This window comes from Nerophis lumbriciformis, linkage group LG32, assembly GCF_033978685.3.
Source record: "Nerophis lumbriciformis linkage group LG32, RoL_Nlum_v2.1, whole genome shotgun sequence".
NCBI lineage: Eukaryota > Metazoa > Chordata > Actinopteri > Syngnathiformes > Syngnathidae > Nerophis > Nerophis lumbriciformis.
The window spans coordinates 11,810,649-11,831,452 of record NC_084579.2 but is presented as its reverse complement, the minus strand read 5'-3'; the positions used below and the strand labels follow the sequence as shown (position 1 = coordinate 11,831,452).

Here is a 20,804-nt window from a genome sequence, read left to right as displayed (position 1 = left end):
CCTCCATTTGAAAACGTGGACGTTTGTCATCACTACTGTCTGATTACAATCAATGCAAGTCATCAGAATCAGGTAATACACCAACTTATATTCTTGTCTTCATGAAAGAAAGGAATCTATATGTGTTAAACATGCATGTATATTCATTAAAACACTATTAACATGTAAACAAAAACGGCAAAAAAAAAAAATATAAATTATATACTGTATATATCAATGTATGTATATATATGTATATATGTGTGTGTGTGTGTGTGTGTGTGTGTGTGTGTGTGTGTGTGTGTGTGTGTGTGTGTGTGTGTGTATATATATATATATATATATATATATATATATATATATATGATATGTGTGTGTATGTTACTCATCAGTTACTCAGTACTTGAGTAGTTTTTTTACAACATACTTTTTTACTTTTACTCAAGTAAATATTTGGGTGACTACTCCTTACTTTTACTTGAGTAATAAATCTCTAAAGTAACAGTACTCTTACTTGAGTACAATTTCTGGCTACTCTACCCACCTCTGATTATCAGGCACATTCACATCTTGGTTAGACTTTGTTAATTATAGACTAAATTATTTGTGACTTTTATATTATCCAAAACGGACCAAACTCGCCACAAACAACAAGATTGATTTATCAAAAATTATTTGAAAGTTTGAAAGTTGCCATTATTCCCACGTGGGTGCTCGGCGCTTATGTAATTTATTTATATTAGGAGTTTATATTAATAATCACAATCCTTATTTGTGGGAATACACTATATGGTTTGTTTCATAAAGGAATTCAACATAGTATGTATAGAATAGTGGCCCAGGGCATTTATTTACACAACTGCAGTCAGTACTGGGTGTTTATTAGTGATAAGGCCTTTATTACCCTACAAATAAATGTAGTTACACCAAAAATTGTGAAAAAGGAGGCATCAATTTGAGCATGAAGGATTTGTTCAAGCTCAAATTGACCCCTCCTTCTTTCCATGGAGTTATTTGAGGTATTGCGTCTAACTTATTTGACATAAATGTAGCTATTCACAGTAATAACATGGATATTTACACAAATGTACACAGAACAGATATGGTATTAGAATAGAGCACAGTTGTCAAACACAAGATTTAGGACGCCACATTATTTAAGGCGGCCCGCGAAAGCCCTGAAATAATATGAGTCAATGAAGCATTTTATCATTTACTGAATGTAATCTTTCCATTGTGACAGATAGAAATACATGTATTGCATGCTATTGAGTATATTTTAAACTTTACTATCTAATAATGCAACAAATATAATACTATATTACATTAAATCAAAATAAATACCTGCCTAAGTTATACATACTTGCCAACCCTCCCGAATTTTCCGGGAGACTCCCGAAATTCAGCCCCTCTCCCGAAAACCTCCCGGGACAAATATTCTCCCGAAAACCTCCCGATTTTCAGCCGGAGCTGGAGGCCACGCCCCCTCCAGCTCCATGTGGACCTGAGTGAGGACAGCCTTTTTTGACGGGAGGACAACAGGGTGACAAGAACTAAATCATCCAGACTAGAGATAAATTGTATTATGTTTATCTTACCTAAAAATAAATATATTTATTAATTTAAAAAAAAAAAAAAAAACTAAATACATTTTTACTATATTTTATATATAAAAACATCAAAATTAATTGTATTTTTATTTTTTCTGACTCCTTATTACATCCAGCCATAGAATTATACATTAAAATAAACATATTTGAAATAATTACTTTTAAAGTATCATAATAATTCATTTAAAATGACCATATTTAATTATTAAAATAATTGCTTGTTCATCAACAACTTTGGCATTTTATTCATTACATTTTGAAGCTCTCAGAAGCCAATTAATGTTATATTCCTTAATATTTATTTATGCAAGTTTGAAGTATCAATTATCCAAACACTGTTTTGTTTGCATATTTTCAGGATGTATATATATATATATATATATATGAAATACTTGATTTGGTGAATTCTAGCGGTCAATATACACCTCCCCTCTTAACCACGCCCCGCCCCCAACTCCCCACCTCCCGAAATCGGAGGTCTCAAGGTTGGCAAGTATGGTTATATCAAAGCAAGTTATTCATCAAATTGTACACGGTCGAAATGACAATAGATTTTACAGTAGGAAAAAAAAACTATAGTGCTGTTTTTTCCATTTACAGTAATATTCTGTAAAAACCATCATAAATTTTACGGTGAAGTTGCCAGTTTTTTGGGGTTTTTTAACTGAAAAATTGTTTTTTTACAGTGTATACAAATATAATAATTAAATGCACAGCAATTAATTTTATAATATATAATATCAATATTTATATTCATAAATTATACACGGTTACAAGCGGCCCTTTTAGGGCAGCCACAACTGCAATGTGGCCCTCAGTGTCACCGTGTTCGACACCCCTGGAATAGAGGAAAGGCTATTTAACACCTTTTGTTTTTCAAGCCAAATCTGAACTTTAATAAAAAGAAGAAGAAGAAAAGATGTCTGTTTGTCATTGGATGACCGTGATGAAAAAGTACACATTTTGAAGACTTCAGACACTAGAGAGGCGTTGTCTGGAAATGACAAGGTGTTGTTTACCAAAACATGAACACTTGAGTTTGAGAGCACCTTTCTTTAAAAAATAATTTATTGGTCTGTATGTACAAGCGAGAAAAAAAATGAGTAGAAAAAATGTACAAGAGAGCGTGTTTTGTTTCCACAGCGTGATGAGGATGTGCTGCTCTACAACTGTACACATTGCATTGGGATGGTGGCGGGCTGCGGCGTCCATGTTAAATGAACGCCAGAGTACCTCAAGTCGCATCATTAGGTACACCTGTGCCGTCTAACGATGCTCACAGCGAGCTCTGGAGATGCAGGTGTACCTAATGTTGTGTCCGGTGAGTTAGTTCTTAGTGTCATTGACAGCAATGAGAGTATTTTTTTTTTTTATATTAATAATAATAATCATAAAAACAGAAGGCCACCGGACTTAAAAAGTCTTTGGTTCATCAAGTTACCGTTTCTCCCAGCACCTAACATGACAAACGTTTTGAATCCCACACTCACAATTTTGCATTTTGGTCGATTTAAAAAAAAAAAGAAGAAGAAAGAATAAAGCAAAGGGGCTGGCAGGGAAACAGACAAAGCAGAGTAACATTTCAATACATTGCACAAGATAATACTGACGCTTTTATACCACCTGGATGAACTTTTTTTTCTCAAATAAAAGTGTGTCGCGGCACATTGAAAACAAGCTATTGAATTAGGAAATGATGCTATAAGTCCAATAAATAACCCTAATAATAACATTAATGTTGACCAGTACAATAAAAAGTCATTGCATGCTCAATACAATGTGGTATATTTAAAAAAAAAAAAAAAAAAGCAGTCCAGCAATGCATTGTGGGAAATGAAATTGTAGAAATCTTTTTTAAAGAATTCATAGCATGATTTTCTCGTGTAAAAAAATAGCGTCCTATTGTGTCATTGAAAAAATAATAAGTTTAAAACCATATGAGGTATGAAAGTATCAAACGTCTCCTCACTGCACGGCTCGCACGTTTTGTTTCTTGTCCAAAAATACAAAGTGCGAGAAAAAGAAAAGAAAAAAAATATTTGTCTGTAACGGCACTTTTTTTTTTTTGTTGTCCTTAAAAAATAGATTAGCCGTCAAGACTGAAATTCCTCCTGCTATGCAAAGCAGGGTGGATGTAATACTGAGTGGAGTAAGTACCTGCGCGCGCAGGCACACACACACGCACACACGCACACACACACACACACACACACACACACACAAATAGCATTTTTTTGTGTGGACAAGCCAAAATGTCTACCAAAAAACAAAAAACAAATACCGCAAATAAACAAATGACTTACCGGTAATAAAATACAAAGAGACACAGAGGAAAGCCAAAATGTCCACTACAAAAATTGTCCCCACAGCCAATAACAGTCCTCACAAAGTTGGGCTGGAAAAGGACGCCTCACAAGAGCGCATACTTGTCGCATTTTACCTTTAGTGGACAAGTCAAAATGTCCCCAAAAGGGAAACAATTGTCTCAAAAGGGTGGGATGACAAAAGTTGCCACACAAAGACAAAACTACAGACACACACACACACACACACCCAGCATTTTCTTTGTGCAGACTAGCCAAAAAGTCCTGGCAGAGAATTATTTCCCCACAAAGACAACACATACCGCCTAACACCCCACTCCAAAAAAATGGCCACACAAGGGTGAGATGTCAAAAATTACCTTTCAAAAGAACACAAAACACACACGTACCGTTTTCTCAAGTGAATCATCCAAAATTTCCTCACAAAAGGTGGGAGATCAAAAGTTGCCTTACAAAGACAACACACACACACTCTGAGCTCATTGTCATATTCTCCTTAAGTGGACTGGTTGAAATGTCTCCACACAAAAAAAACGTCCCTAAGAAGATGACAAAACACACACACACACACACACACACACACACACACACACACACACACACACACACACACACACACACACACACACACACACACACACACACACATTTTCCTTATGAGGTCTAACAAAAGTCCCCACAAAAAAACCTGCCCCTACCAAGGTGTCCAAGAACACACACACACACACACACACACACACACACACACACACACACACACACACACACACACACACACACACACACACACACACACACACACACACACACACACACACACACAAAGTGTATTTTCAAGCATCCAGCCAGGGTGTCCAGAGGTGGTGGTGGTGGTGGTTCAAGATAAGATGCAGTCATAGGTCCCCTCCTCTTCGCCAAATTCCTCTGTCTGATCCGGGGACCGGTGGTCCTCGGTGGGGGCCGTCCTCAAAAACCCACCGGCGGGCTCCAGGGACGGGAGCGCCAGCAGTCCGAGAGGAGCAGCGGCGCACCGGCTGTCTTCGGGCCGAGCCGAGGCGGAGCCTCCCGGGCCTCCTTCTGCGGCGCCGAGCTTGGAGCTCTGGCAGGCGGAAGGCTGGAAGGCTTCGGGCTGCACCTGCTCGGACGCCATGGAGGCCATCATGAGCTGCTGAAGATGAGGCTGGATCAGGCTGAGGAAGGGTTTGTAGCCCAGGCTGGACAGGGATGGAAATGTATTAGTAATTCATAATTACATAGTTTTATTTTCATTTTATGTGGTGAACAAATAGTCAATTAATTGTTGGATCCACTATGGACTGGACTCTCACAATATTATGTTAGATCCACTATGGACTGGACTCTCACTATTATGTTAGATCCACTATGGATTGGACTCTCACTATTATGTTACATCCACTATGGACTGGACTCTCACTATTATGTTAGATCCACTATGGACTGGACTCTCACTATTATGTTAGATCCACTATGGACTGGACTCTCACTATTATGTTAGATCCACTATGGACTGGACTCTCACAATATTATGTTAGATTCACTATGGACTGGACTCTCACACCATTATGTTAGATCCACTATGGACTGGACTCTCACAATATTATGCTAGATCCACTGTGGACTGGACTCTCACAATATTATGTTAGATCCACTATGGACTGGACTCTCACACTATTATGCTAGATCCACTATGGACTGGACTCTCACAATATTATGTTAGATTCACTATGGACTGGACTCTCACACCATTATGTTAGATCCACTATGGACTGGACTCTCACAATATTATGCTAGATCCACTGTGGACTGGACTCTCACAATATTATGTTAGATCCACTATGGACTGGACTCTCACACTATTATGCTAGATCCACTATGGACTGGACTCTCACAATATTATGTTAGATCCACTATGGACTGGACTCTCACACTATTATGTTAGATCCACTATGGACTGGACTCTCACACTATTATGTTAGATCCACTATGGACTGGACTCTCACAATATGATGTCAAATCGACTATGGACTGGACTCTCACAATATTATGTCAGATCCACTATGGACTGGACTCTCACACTATTATGTTAGATCCACTATGGACTGGACTCTCACAATATTATACTAGATCCATTATGGACTGGACTCTCACACTATTATGTTACAGAAAAGTAAAAAAATGATTTAACTAACATTTATTAAAAGTGTTTTAGTTTAACATGTGAATGTTGTCTATCTGTGTTGGCCCTTTGATGAGGTGGCGACTTTTCCAGGGTGTACCCCGCCTTCCGCCCGAATGCAGCTGAGATAGGTTCCAGCACCCCCCGCAACCCCGAACGGGACAAGCGGTAGATAATGGATGGATGGATTTATCAAACTACTAGAGTAGTTATTACATCTACTTGACCAGCATAATAGTTGTCCTCTAGCACCCCCTGTTGGCTACTTCCAAGTACTGCATTCCATTGCCTCAAGGCAATACATATATTCCTTCTTGACTGCACTTAAATGTAGAGTATATGTATAATATATTTATATTATTCATATATTATATATATAATATATTATATTATTTATTATTATTATTGTCTATTGTGAGCGAACTGTGGTGCTGAATTTCCCCCAGGGATCAATAAAGTACTATTCTATTCTAAAGCAACAAAACCAATCAATGAAGTCATTGAGTGCACTCACCAGTCAGTGGAGGCCCACGTGTCAATAGACAACAGGCCACTTCGTATGCTCTGTGTTGTTTCCGCAGGAACTTCAGGACTGTCAAGGAAACCAATGACCTGCTTGATGACGTTTGCTTCTCGCAGGATCAAACCGATGACAACGCACCACTCCAGGCAGCCGGCCTCCATGAAGACGTGCAGGAGGTACCTGAAGGCAGCACGGGGTTTAACACTTCAGCTTCCCGGTTGTGCGCTGGCATCCATCTCGCGCCGCTCCTTACCTGAGCTGCACCTGAGACTTGTGCGGCCCTTTGTTGGCCAGCTCCATGGAGATGTGCTCCAGCTCGGCCTGGCTCAGACTCAGCGTGGAAGAGTTCTCGTCCACCATCGTCCAGTCGCCGTCCACCACCGAGCTGCTCTCGGTCAGGTCTGTGGCTGAGCCGATGCTGTACTCCTCAACTAGGGGGAGAACAAGTTTGTTAAAAAAAGAGTGATGGGTTAGGTACTAGCTGATTGATTAACTGTCATACAAGTGTAAACAGAAGTAAGGCACTTTAAAGCCAAACAAAATAAAACAAAAAGGCAAACACATCACCATTCGAAAACATCGGAAAATAATGCATGGTCAAAATTAAAGCTTCTGTCAGAATAATTGTATCTAAGTTATCACAAAACTTTGTGTTTCAATGAGTTCCCAGCGAGCAGACAAAAGCTGTCTTTAATTCTACCAAGCAGAAGGCTTGTAAAACTCCACTGTGTAGGATGGGAAGCAACATGTAGGTGTTCTGTTTCTTTCATGTATTGTAATCAACAGAAAGATATTGTCGTGACCCAAGAACTACAAAGCGGAGAAGAAGCAGGGCCTGACTCCCCTCAAGGCGACCTTTTCTGTGAATTGTTTACGACCTTTTCTTTGAACTGTTCTGTAAGCAAAGGCGATGGCTGTTTACGACCCACGTCCCTTAGAAACAGCTGTTGCCATGTAATCAGGGAAAGTCCAAATAAAAGAGGTGGCGTACAATCTTTCGCCAGAGCGTGTTGAGACACTGTGCAAGGGTACAGTGTCCAGGCGTCTCTCCTCAATTAAGCCAAATTTAATTCTGTCTCTGTTTAATTCTTTGCTTCTTGTCTTGTTTAATATATGTCATCAGTGTTTGAACTTGACAGCTTCTCTGGGAATTTTTATGCTTAGGGGCAATTTTTTTCTGGTTCAACTCCAAATTGCTGGAGAAAAAAGAATGAAAAAAATACAACAAAAATATTTAGAACATTAAGTAACTTTTGGAACAAATACTCCTAATTGTGCCACTTTATAGGTTCTACAATAATAATACACACCAGGGCTAATCAACTGGTGGCGCAGGGGCCAAATCCTGCCCAAGAATGACACCATACCGGTCCCTAAGTTCAGTTCAAAACTTGGGAGACAAACATTTTTGCAGAAAATTCCAAAAACCCTAGAGTGCTCCTGTTGTAAAGAGGAACTTGGACCACTGTAAACACATTGGCAGATCCTTGCATTGACATTTTAACCTTGCTAGCAAACAAAGAACACTGGGGTCCAAATTTGTGATTTACATAATTGAGGCGTTCCTCAAGGCACTCTTTCAAGTCCTCTCCTTTTTGGCAGGTAGGCTTTGTTTTCATAATGTTATTTATGTAACTAAGGTGTTCTTGTAGCTTGTTTACTTCAGATACAGTTAGTAATCATTTGGAACTTCTTTAGTTATACTAGTGGTGTTCCTCAAGGTTCCATTTTAAGGCCTCTCTTTTTCATCATTTAACCCGCAAGTTCAGTTCATAAAACTTGTTAGAGACTCACATTTTTACAGAAGATTCTTAAAAAGACTTGAGTACTGTCCTAGAGATGATCTTTGACTACCTTTTTTTGCAGAAGGTCCTTAAAAACCGCAGAGCCCTCCTATAACCCTGACACAATAAATAGACCAAAATCAAATGTCTACTGGAGCAGATGCTGTTTTTTCAAAATATACAAAACAAGACTTATAGTGAAGGTAGAAATCCAGCTCCTCTGTCCTTACCTTTCTGGAGATTGCAGACTATAAGCCGCTAATTTTTCCTACACTTTGTACCCTGCGGCTGATAAAACGGTGCAGCTGATTAATGGATTTTGTTTTCGCTAATTGCCACAATGTTTTGTGTGTTAAGTTGTTTTTATTACTTGCATTCGGTCTCCAAGGTTTCTCATAGTCATGCCCTTATGTGGGCTCTGTACCGAGGATGTCGTTGTGGCTTGTGCAGCCCTTTGAGTGACTTGTGATTTAGGGCTATATAAATAAACTTTGATTGATTGATTGATTGATTGAACCCACCCAAGCATAGGAATGGAATTCTGTTTTATTGTTTGTGCTACGGCGCCATCTTTTGGACGAGTTTGCTCACTGCAGGCGCTGCGAATTGAAAATGTACTTCCTGTTTTGCCTTGAACCGAAAGTACAACCGTCCATACCGCTTCTGCTCAAAATGATCCTTCATTCATCACACCAAACAATGTTTGTAAGTTTCACAATATAAAAAAACAATTATTACTTACTAAGCAACAGCACCCCCCCACCACTCCGAGATGGACAAGCGGTAGAAAATGGATTGATAGACAAACCATCCCATGTGTGATGTCTGTCGGAGTGTTTTCATGCATGTTTGTACGTGCTATTGTACTGTACTGAAGCTAGCGTCGTTAGCATTAGCTAATATGCTAACACATTTACAAGTGTCTATTAACTTACAATGGCATTATTTCTTGTATTGTTTCAGTTTCACAAGTTCCTCAGTAAATTCACCAAAACGTCACCGTGGAGTTATTGAGTCTGTTTAGCTGACTGGAGAGCTAGCTTTCAAAGCTAGTGGGTCGGTAATTGATTGATTGAGACTTTTATTAGTAGGTTGCACAGTGAAGAACATATTCCGTACAATTGACCACTAAATGGTAACACCCGAATAAGTTTTTCAACTTGTTTAAGTCGGGGTCCACTAATGACAATGACTTCTGTTTTGTTTGATCAGCCGCTTTACTGCCATGTTATAGGCACCGTTTGGAAACAATTAAGGAACTTAAATTACAAATTATTTGTGTGTAATTAATTTTACAATGTATATATCTGCGCCTAATAGTCCGGGGCGGCTGTATGGAAAATATTTTTTTCTTCTAAAATTTAGTGTGTGCTGCTTATATTCCGGTTCGCTCTGTAGTTCGGAAAATATGGTACACCTCTCCCCCTGTTGTTATTCCTTTTGCATTGGTGGAGGTCTGAGCTGCATTGAGCGACACTGTAGTTCAGTTCTACAAACCTTTGTTGGTGAGAAGCGACAGGAAGGCGTCGTGCGTCTGCGGGGAGTGCCGGTTGGAGTTAGCGGACGAGCCGGCGTCCATGTCTTTGCTCCTCTGGCTGAGGCCGTCCATCCAGGTGTGGCTGCTGGGGCCCGGCGGCGGGGGAGCTGTGTCCATGTGCAGCAGGCTGTCAGCCGACTGGGATTTGAGGAGCCGTGTGCTCAGCACTGACAACAGCAAGACATATTGTCAACAAATGCAGTTTGGAACAACATCAGAACGTAAACCCTACGGTCCCTTACCTGGACGGCAGCGTCCGTTCTTCAGCGGCGAGCTGACGTTCCCCGCGGAAATGACCGGGAAAGGCCAGAGGAAGTCCTTGTGGAGTCTCTTCAGGGCCAGGACATAATCGTCGACGCGGGCCACGCGGTTCCTCTCGCGGCACAACCAACCGATGAGCTCAAATCCCAGTTGTGCGGAGAAGCAGCCCAGGTCTCGGAGGCGGACCTGCTCCAGGAGGCGGCGTGCGTGGCGCCATAGCATCATGTCAATGTACATGTTCTCCGCACATTCGCCGTCACGCCTGGTAGGAAGAAGGAACACTTAGAAGATGTTTCCTAACACCAAGTTAAGTGAAGCTTGAGTGACTTTTTAATGATGTTCTAACAAGAATAGGTGTCCCTTGAGTCTGTTTATTTTTGAAGCCTAATTGTTGACGGTCCCTGACACAAGGCTGAAGCTTTGAGGTGACAGAGCTTTCGCCGCTGCTGCTCCCAAGCTCTGGAACGACTTACCTTTGAGTGTTAGACAGGCCTCCTCTCTTCCTGTTTTTAAATCGCTCTTAAAAACACACTTTTATTCCATGGCCTTTAACACTCTGTGATCTCCATCCTGCTATGGTGTCCCATAATGCACCTGCTGTGCACCTGTTTTATGTTTTATTTATTTTTTATCGTGCTCTGTTTGTGTTGTGTTGTGTTTGCTCATTTCTCTTGTGTTATCTTTTAACCTGCCTATTGTACAGCACTTTGGCTACCCCTGTGGTAAATTTTAAATGTGCTTTATAAATAAAGTTGATTTGATTCCTTTTTTTCTTAAAAAAGAGGCTTCACTACATATCTTAAAATAAAGCTCTGCCTACTATCGAGTCACATGAGAGCTGTAAGTTGGATCATTTTGTTAGCATGATATTAAAATATGACAGCAATGTTAAGCGCTAATTACTAAACTAGTTACATTGTATTATTTAGAATTGGTGAAAAATAGTTGAGTATGCCACCTTTAAAGCATGTGTGTGGGTTCGTACCCTTTACTTGAAGGCCCAGTTGGCATGCTGAAGGTCTTCTGCAGGCTGAACTTGCCCACCGTGACGGAATCTGCAGACTGAGACAAACTGATGCTGCGATTCCGGAAGAACTCGAAGCCGCCGGTAGAGCTGGGCTCCTGCACAACAGGCAAACGGGCAGAACAAATGAGGTTGAAGTTGGTATGGCACACAATTACCTGAAGTTTCCTTTGTCAAAAGGTATCAAAATACATTCTTATTAACCATGACACTTTTTGAGTGAACTCAATTAAAAATGTACCGTATTTTCTGCACTATAAGGCGCACCGGATTATAAGGCGCACCTTCAATGAATGGCCTATTTTAAAACTTTGTTCATATATAAGGCGCACCGTATTATAAGGCGCATAGAATAGACGCTACAGTAGAGGCTGGTGTTACGTTATGCAACCCCTAGTTGCGAGACCTGTTGTGGCTCAATATTGGTCCATAAATAAGGTGCACCGGATTATAAGGCGCATTGTCAGCTTTTGAGAAAATTTGAGGTTTTTAGGTGCGCCTTATAGTGCGGAAAATACGGTAATTAAAAATCGCTAATGTAAAAAGCAAAACTTTTCATCTTCTGACAGCAAACTAGGCTGAACCAAAAGTGCCTCTACCGGTTGCAGACAAGTAGTGTACCCCATTTTTTCCCTCAAAGCATCAACAATCAAGACACGACTGCCAGAATTCTTGAAGGGCAACTGCACTTTTTTGGGATTAAGCCTATCATTCTCAATCCTTATGTAAGACAAGCACACATGTTTTTATGCATTCCAACTAGTAACTAAATATTAGCAAAACTCCTTAGAGTGTCTGCCCTGAGATCGGTAGGTTGTGAATTCAAACCCCGGCCGAGTCATACTAAAGACTAAAAAAATGGGACCCATTACCTCCCTGCTTGGCACTCAGCATCAAGAATTGGAATTGGGGGTTAAATCACCAAAAAATATTCCCGGGCGCGGGCACAGCTGCTGCCCACTGCTCCCCTCACCTCCCAGGGTGTGAACAAGGGGATGGGTCAAATGCAGAGGACAAATTTCACCACACTTAGTGCGTGTGTACTTTAACTTAACGGAGAATATGGGAGTTGTTCTACTGTGCCTATAAAGTGCCTAAAAAAACATCCAAACACTTCCATCAAACTTTTATATACACACTAAGTATATATGTAATTTAGTAACAGACACAATCATATTAACATTTAATTTACGTATTTTGCTCATTTTAAGCATACGGCGCAGTTATTTCACAGACGCATCACATCGTTCGCTTTTTCCTTAAACAACAACAAGTACGACTACTCAGTGCAGACTTCATGAGAGCAAATAAACATAATAAAAACATCACTTCCTGTACAATGTCTGGTCTCACAGGGATGCCGACAGATCCATCCATCAATTTTCTACCGCTTGTCCCTTTCAGGCGGAAGGCAGGGTACACCCTGGACAAGTCGCTACCTCATCGCAGGATGTTGATATATTCCCATTAAGATAAAAAATGACTCATAATCCTTGCAAAGAAAAAAAGGGGGTGGAACCAAGCGTCCTTTTGGGTCTTTTTGTCATTTCTGTGTCTCAGTTGGCTGTCAAAGTTGACCAACTTCTCGGTATGTGCCTACGTCCTTTTACAATTAAGGTGGGAAGTCAATACAGCAGATGAGGTAGTAACCTCTCTTGATCAATGCTCTGCTAAAAAATGGTACTTAACATTAGCGCTTATAATAACAATATCACATACTTGGATAATATTCAGATCACAAAATGTAAATAAAGGATTGTCGGCGCTTTTTAGATGTTTTTTAGTGGGTTTTATGGTCGGAATAGACACAATGAGGTCATGACTTCATGGCTCCCATTTGCTCCATTGTAAGCTGACTTTTATTTACGAGTTAGAATACATTAAAAATAAAGATATGTGTTCTTGTCTCTTATAAGGATTGTGAATTATAGGCAAAGTTCCAAAAAAAAGTGCACTTCCCCTTTAATAATGAATTACTTTGATGAACTGGCCTGCCTATGTTTCCATGACAACAATATAGCAGCATCACTTTAATCAAACAGTGAAGAAAGAACACAAACGCTACACTAGGCCTGGGCCGATAATACATTTTGCTGGATGATATATTGTCCTACACGTTTCTGCCAATAAACGATATTGTCAGCATTATTTCCGGATCAAATTAAGCAACCCTTTCGAACGCAATAAACTTTTATATTTCATTAGTAATTTTCACCATTGTACCGGGAATTGGAAAGAGCTTTTAACTATCCTAAATAAGTACAAATAAACTGAACTGTCAATCACTGTTAGCAAAGATTTTACTTCAATAAATATTAAAACGTCTCGCAGTCCAGTTTTTTTCCACCAAGTTAGAAAAACTGGGTCATGTGTTTTGTTTGCCATCACTTTCCAACAGATTCAGCATACTGATTAGTTCAACCGTGTCAATAGGTTCATCTTGCTCTTTTGTTTTGAAGCTGACATATTTCCACAATGGAACAATAAATATGGCTTTGCAATCAACTGTTTTCCTCCTAATTTTTGTTCACTTGAGGTGCTTCTCACGCGAGACTAGCGAGGCTCTGTTGCGGATTCCTGTGTGTGTGTGTGTGTGTGTGTGTGTGTGTGTACGTCACAGAGATAAACATTGTGGATGACTGACAGGAGGGTTCACTCCTTTCATTGCATTCTGCTATTGAACGAACTCGCACAGGTGCAATGTACAGTGAAACCTCTTGCACACTGTTTGGAAGCAAAAGACGAAAAAAACAGACCCACGGCCATGAAAACGAATCAATGCCGGTAAAATTATGAAGTTTGTTTTCATTTATGATTCGATTAATTCACCTATTGATTATCGGGCCAGTTCCAAACTACACGCCCTCTATTGTTCTCCATTTCCAGAATGTGCACTGCGGCGTACCTGTGTGGTGGGGGTTGGGGGCGGAGTCTCCGTTTCCCCCGAGCCGATGGCTTTCAGGAAGCGGATCATGTGACGACAGAGGTCCCACTTGCTCTGCTCGAGCGCCGTGTTGAAGAGCAGCGTGGCGTGCTGTCTGCTCACGGCCGGAACCTCCATGTTCTTTGAAGACGGAGAAATGCGACTCAGTTGAGGATATGAACCGTTCTACCGTTCACAAGCACTATACCTGCAGGATGATCAAGTAGGAGGCCGCCGTGTCCAGATCTTGAGCCATTAGGCACTCCTCGAACAGATCCTTGGGGTTCCCCACGGCAGCAAACAGGTAGTTCCACAGGGCGTACTCCGTCTTGCGGGCGCAGTGCACGATGGTCTGGAGGAAAAGCGGGAACTCGGTGATGAACTTGGCCACGGTGGGCAGCAGTGGGTCGGGGATGGGCTCCCGAGAGGTGGCCTCCTCCTCCAGGACCACGTGGACCATGAGCTCCATGACGTGAGGGAAGTAAGGGAGGGAGGCGCATGATTGGGCCAGCATCAAAGCCTGCAGGGACCGGAAACAGTCAGGAGGGTTACATGCCAAATAGTGTCATTCACTTAATTAAAAAAAAATTTGTTTTCTTACTTTTTCAGTTTAAAAAATCTTTTTAATTTCTCTCTAATCATTGCCTGCTTTTTGGTTTAAGTAAACAAAGGATTCATGGTAAATAAACATCAGAATATTTTTTTAAATATGCGCCCACATACCTGCTCCCCCAGATTGCGAACCAGCAGTTGTCTCAGGATGTGATGCAGGTAAATCTGCGAAGTCCTCTCCACGGTGCAGAAAGGAAACAGCACCTCCAGTGGCTCTGAGGAACCTTGCATCCCGTCGTACAGCACCGTCTCGTTGGTGGCGCCAAGCACCAGGGCGTCCTCGAACAGCACGGCCAGCGGGTAGATGTTGATGTAAAAGGGCAACATGATGCGCCTGGAGAGGAAGGAGTGGGGCTTGCGGTGGTCACGGGGGAAGAGCGGCATCCACACCTTCATGCCCGCCTCGCCGCAGGAGAGCCACAGGGCCTCCAGGAGGTGGCGCTTTTTCCTGTCCGAGCGGCAGGTGGTCCAGACGTTCTCCACGCACTGGGCGAGGACCACCGGGGGGCAGAAGGGTAGCTAGGATGGACAGACAGAAGAATCCCTCACTAGTTTCCATGCACTAAATTAGTCTGATTTCTCGTATAGTTAGTTTTTTTGTGTTTTCTTGTGTGCATGCACTCTCTCTATGCCGCGTGCCTCCCGTACACTGGGGGGCCCTTCATCCCTTTTAGTATAGATAAATGTATTGCATTTCCGGTTGACCTATAACATAACACCAGGCATCTGCGGCTCCACACAAGTAAACAGCCTAGCGCTGCAGTAACTGATGTCCGGTGTAATATTCACACATGTTAAAAATATTACACCTCTAATGGCTCTGCTGATGTTAAATAGCAGACAGTTGATTTTAGATTGTGCTACGGACATAATGCTACTACCAAGAATTAGAGATGTCGGATAATGGCTTTTTTGCCGATATCCGATATTGTCCAACTCTTAATTACCGATTTCGATATCAACCGATACCGATATATACAGTCGTGGAATTAACACATTATTATGCCTAATTTTGTTGTGATACCCCGCTGGATGCATTAAACAATGTAACAAGGTTTTCCAAAATAAATCAACTCAAGTTATGGAAAAAAATGCCAACATGGCACTGCCATATTTATTATTGAAGTCACAAAGTGCATTATAAATGATAAATGATAAATGGGTTGTACTTGTATAGCGCTTTTCTACCTTCAAGGTACTCAAAGCGCTTTGACACTATTTCCACATTTACCCATTCATACACACATTCACACACTGATGGCGGGAGCTGCCATGCAAGGCGCTAACCAGCAGCCATCAGGAGCAAGGGTGAAGTGTCTTGCCCAAGGACACAACGGACGTGACTAGGATGGTAGAAGGTGGGAATTGAACCCCAGTAATCAGCAACCCTTCGATTGCTGGCACGGCCACTCTACCAACTTTGCCACGCATTATTTTTTTTAACATGCCTCAAAACAGCAGCTTGGAATTTGGGACATGCTCTCCCTGAGAGAGCATGAGGAGGTTGAGGTGGGCAGGTTTGGGGGAGCGGGGGGGGGTTGGGTGTAGCGGGGGGTGTATATTGTAGCGTCCCGGAAGAGTTAGTGTTGCAAGGGGTTCTGGGTATTTGTTCTGTTGTGTTTATGTTGTGTTACGGTGCAAATGTTCTCCCGAAATGTGTTTGTCATTCTTGTTTGGTGTGGGTTCACAGTGTGGCGCATATTTGTAACAGTGTTAAAGTTGTTTATACAGCCACCCTCAGTGTGACCTGTATAGCTGTTGGCCAAGTATGCTTTGCATTCACTTGTGTGTGTGAAAAGCCGTAGATACTATGTGATTGGGCCGGCACGCAAAGGCAGTGCCTTTAAGGTTTATTGGCGCTCTGTACTTCTCCCTACGTCCGTGTACACAGCGGCGTTATAAAAAGTCATAAATTTTACTTTTTGAAATAGATACCGATAATTTCCGATATCACATTTCAAAGCATTTATCGGCCGATAATATCGGCAGTCCGATATTATCGGACATCTCTACCAAGAATGTATGGGAGCAGATGCAGGGCAGAAGCAAAGAAAGACCGGCGGCAGAGGTTTTCGAAGGAATTTTTGGATGGAGAATAATGGAAACAAAACTTTCCAATGTCTCCGAGTTAATTCATAAAGCTCCCTGAATTGATGGAAGGAGTTTTAAATACGAAAAAAAAGAGTTTGATGCCAGATGAAGGTTGCTATTGTTATGGACTATATTGCCAGTTGTGTGAAATACAGAGTTATTGTTAGTCCGTTCGGAGTGCACCAATGCAGCGTGTAGAGGTTTGTGTACGCTTTATTACTTGCCTTGTAATATACCTGCTTTGTTCTCTTTCATCTTTTTCGTATTTCCTTCGGGAGTCCAAACAGAAAAACTGTCAGCTAAGTTGCCAGAATAAAAAAAGAACTTGTACTGTTTTTCCATTCACAATATAATGTTGTAAAAACCAATGTAAATTTAAGACAAAAATTCTGGCAATTAAGCTGCCAGCTTTCACCGTAAAACCGCCTCCAAAAACCAGTGGTATTGTTTTTCTATTTACCGTAACATGTTGTAAAAAAAACAAAAAAAACACTATATTTTACAGTAAAATTTTGTAAATGTTAAGTTTTTACTGTAAAAGCGACAGTCTACTTAAAACAATTTATATAATTAATCATGAAATCCAGAGCCAAATTCCTACATTAGTCACTGTTACAAGTAGAGATGTCCGATAATATCGGACTGCCGATATTATTGGCCGATAAATGCTTTAAAATGTAATATCGGAAATTATCGGTATCGGTTTCAAAAAGTAAAATGTATGACTTTTTAAAACGCTGCTGTACAGAGTGGTACACGGACGTAGGGAAAAGTACAGAGCGCCAATAAACCTTAAAGGCACTGCCTTTGCGTGCCAGCCCAATCACATAATATCTACGGCTTTTCACACACACACAAGTGAATGCAATGCATATTTGGTCAACAGCCATAGAGGTCACACTGAGGATGGCTGTATAAACAACTTTAACACTGTTACAAATATGCGCCACACTGTGAACCCACACCAAACAAGAATGACAAACACATTTATCCTCACCGTAACACAACATAAACACAACAGAACAAATACCCAGAAACCATTGCAGCACTAACTCTTCCGGGACGCTACAATATACACCCCCCGCTAACCCCTACGCCTCCCCCCCAAATTGCATGTCCCAAATTCCAAGCTGCTGTTTTGAGGCATGTTAAAAAAAAAAGCACTTTGTGACTTCAATAATAAATATGGCAGTGCCATGTTGGCATTTTTTTCCATAACTTGAGTTGATTTATTTTGGAAAACCTTGTTACATTGTTTAATGCATCCAGCGGGGCATCACAACAAAATTAGCCATAATAATGTGTTAATTCCACGACTGTATATATCAGTATCGGTTGATATCGGAATCGGTAATTAAGAGTTGGACAATATCGGATATCGGCAAAAAAGCCATTATCGGACATCTCTAGTTATCTCTAGACACCTGCTCAGTGGTCTAGTGGTTAGAGTGTCTGCCCTGAAATCGGTATGACGTGAGTTCAAACCCCGGCCGAGACATACAAAAGACTATAAAAATGGGACCCATTACCCCCTGCTTGGCACTCAGCATCAAGGGTTGGAATTGGGGGTTAAATCACCAAAAATTATTCCCGGGCGCGGCCGCTGCTCACTGCTCCCCTCACCTCCCAGATGGGTCAAATGCAGAGAATAATTTCGCCACACTTGGTGTGTGTGTGACAATCATTGGTACTTTAACTTTAACTTTACAAGCGGCCCTCTGATGGCAGCCATAACTGCCATGTGGCCCTCAATGAAAACCAGTTTGAAATCCCTGGGCTTAGGTGTTTCCATGGACTGTTGGATGCTTATTTAGACCCGAACTATTTGACAAATTACATTCATTTAGTGCATGAACACGTACCGGCTGACCGTGTAACCCTTGAGAAAGTGCATTAGTTGTAGGCGAGCACAATGTACACCACTGGGCAATTGTCTTACCAGCTTCTTGCTGTTGGCAGGGGTCTCTTTCTCCCGTACCTGCGGTCCTGAACGATCCCTCTGTAGCATTATTAACTGACCAGCTAGATTCAACATGATGCTCTCTGCCATGCAGGCCTGAGGTAAGCCAACACAAAATCATGAAGATAGGACTATTTTTCTGAATGTGTGTGTCTTAATAAGTTACCTGCTGCGGGGCTTTCAGCGTGATGCCGGTCTCCGTGCGCACTGATGTGAGCGTGACAGAGACCACCAAAGCAGGATGAGGGATGTAGCGCGACATGGAGACTTCCTGCAGCAGCTCCACACTGACGGTCGGTTTTGGACTAGACCAGGAAAAAAAATACAAGTTCACATGATGTACGTCACGGGAACACAAAGAGTACCGCGACCCATTTCGTACCCGTCGCTCCTCCTCTCTATGCTATAGAGGCAGATGGAGCAGTCGGCTCTGAACAAGATGACCATGTCTCGGAAAACGTTGAGCAGCAGCGTGTCGGATTGCAGCTTGGTGACCGAGGCGAAGGCGTTGTCCAGGTTGGACGAGCGCTGATATAGCCTCAGCTACGCGGGAGAGAAAACACTTTGTGAACACCAAGAGGCCGTATAAATATAATAAAATAAGGTCTCACCTCCTCTTGCTGGTCTATGAAATTGTAACAGGCCACCACCACAAAGTCGTTCCACCACGCCAGACCACCTGTCACCGTCATGTTCTGCTCCTACAAACCAAACGCAGACTTTGGATTCTATTACTGAGCATACCAAAGTGGAAGTTTCAGCAGGCATTTTTAATACAGTATATTTTAAAACAATAGAAAGTAAATTTGTGATGCACTTGAGAGCAGTGAGTGCACAGCTTGTATAGCATTGAGTCAACACACTGCCATTATTAAGCCTCTTGGACATGAAATTCACCAGAGCTGCACAAGTTGTACGGTAATCGGAGTCCTCCATGATGACATCACAATGTTCAGACTTCTGGAGCCTTCCTTCTGCCAAAGCGCATGTTGGAATTCACGTGTACCCTCAATGAACTACAGCTCCCCATTAGCAACAGCACTCATGCAGCTGCAGATTATGATGCTACCATCACCATACTCGATTAAAGACTAGATACTTTCTTTCCTTCTTAAGTTCCGTCGTCCTTTCCTTTTCTAATTTCCGTGCGTCCTTCTGCCCTTCTTTTTCCTAAATTCCTTTTCTAACTTCTTTCTTTTCTTCATTCATTCCTAAATTCCTTCAGAACGTCCTTATTTCCTTCCTAATGTTTTTCCTTCCTAATTGATTACCTACCTTCCTTCTTTTCTTTACACCCTTATTTCTTCCAATGTATTACCTTCCTTTCTTCCCTAATTTCCTTCCTTTTTTCTTTCCTAGCTTCCCTCCTTCATTTCTTCCTTCCTTCTTAATTTCTGTTCGTCCGTCTTTCATGTTTTCCTAACTTTATTTGTAACTTCCTTCCTAATGTCCTTCTTTCCTTCCTAATTCCCTTAATTCCCTAATTTCCTTACTTCTTTCCTTTCAAATGTTCTTCCTTCCCAATTTATTACCGATATTCCTTATTTCCTTCCTTTCCTCTTTTCTTCCTAATGTACTACTTACCTTCCTTCCTTTCTTTCTTGTTTCCTTTCTTAGCTTCCGTCCTTAATTCCTTTTTTCCTAGTTTCCTTTCTTCCTTCCTTTCCTAATTTCTGTCCGTCCTTTGCTTTTCCTAACTTTATTTGTAACTTCCCTTCTAATGTCCTTCTTTTCTTCTTCATTTTAGTTTCTTCCTTAATTTCCTTCCTAATGTTCTTCCTTCTTTCCTTTCTAATTTCCCTCCTTTATTCCTTCCTAAAGTTCTTCTTAATTTCTTTTCTAAAGTTTTTCCTTCTTAATTTATTCCCACCTTACTTCCTAACGTATAAACTTTCTTCTTTTTTTCCTTATTTATTTTTTCTCTACTAGCTTCCTTCCCTATTTCTTTTCTCCTAGCTTCCTACCTTCATTATTTCCTT

General features: G+C 41.3%; 1 protein-coding gene across 1 annotated transcript in view; it reads right to left on the bottom strand.

Moving 5' to 3' along the window:
* Positions 1-2,639: 2,639 nt before the first annotated feature.
* ric1 (RIC1 homolog, RAB6A GEF complex partner 1) overlaps positions 2,640-20,804 on the bottom strand; it is a 72,152-nt gene continuing 53,987 nt past the window's right edge. Inside the window, exons 15-27 of the mRNA XM_061927411.1 lie at positions 19,437-19,526; positions 19,208-19,368; positions 18,992-19,130; positions 18,805-18,921; positions 14,886-15,293; positions 14,371-14,682; positions 14,145-14,303; positions 11,201-11,337; positions 10,197-10,477; positions 9,915-10,121; positions 6,887-7,064; positions 6,625-6,813; positions 2,640-5,127 (exon numbers count right to left, since the gene is read on the bottom strand). Of these exons, the coding sequence (XP_061783395.1) occupies positions 4,791-5,127; positions 6,625-6,813; positions 6,887-7,064; positions 9,915-10,121; positions 10,197-10,477; positions 11,201-11,337; positions 14,145-14,303; positions 14,371-14,682; positions 14,886-15,293; positions 18,805-18,921; positions 18,992-19,130; positions 19,208-19,368; positions 19,437-19,526 (2,715 nt within the window). The 3' untranslated portion in view covers positions 2,640-4,790. The remainder of the gene's footprint in view (positions 5,128-6,624; positions 6,814-6,886; positions 7,065-9,914; positions 10,122-10,196; positions 10,478-11,200; positions 11,338-14,144; positions 14,304-14,370; positions 14,683-14,885; positions 15,294-18,804; positions 18,922-18,991; positions 19,131-19,207; positions 19,369-19,436; positions 19,527-20,804) is intronic.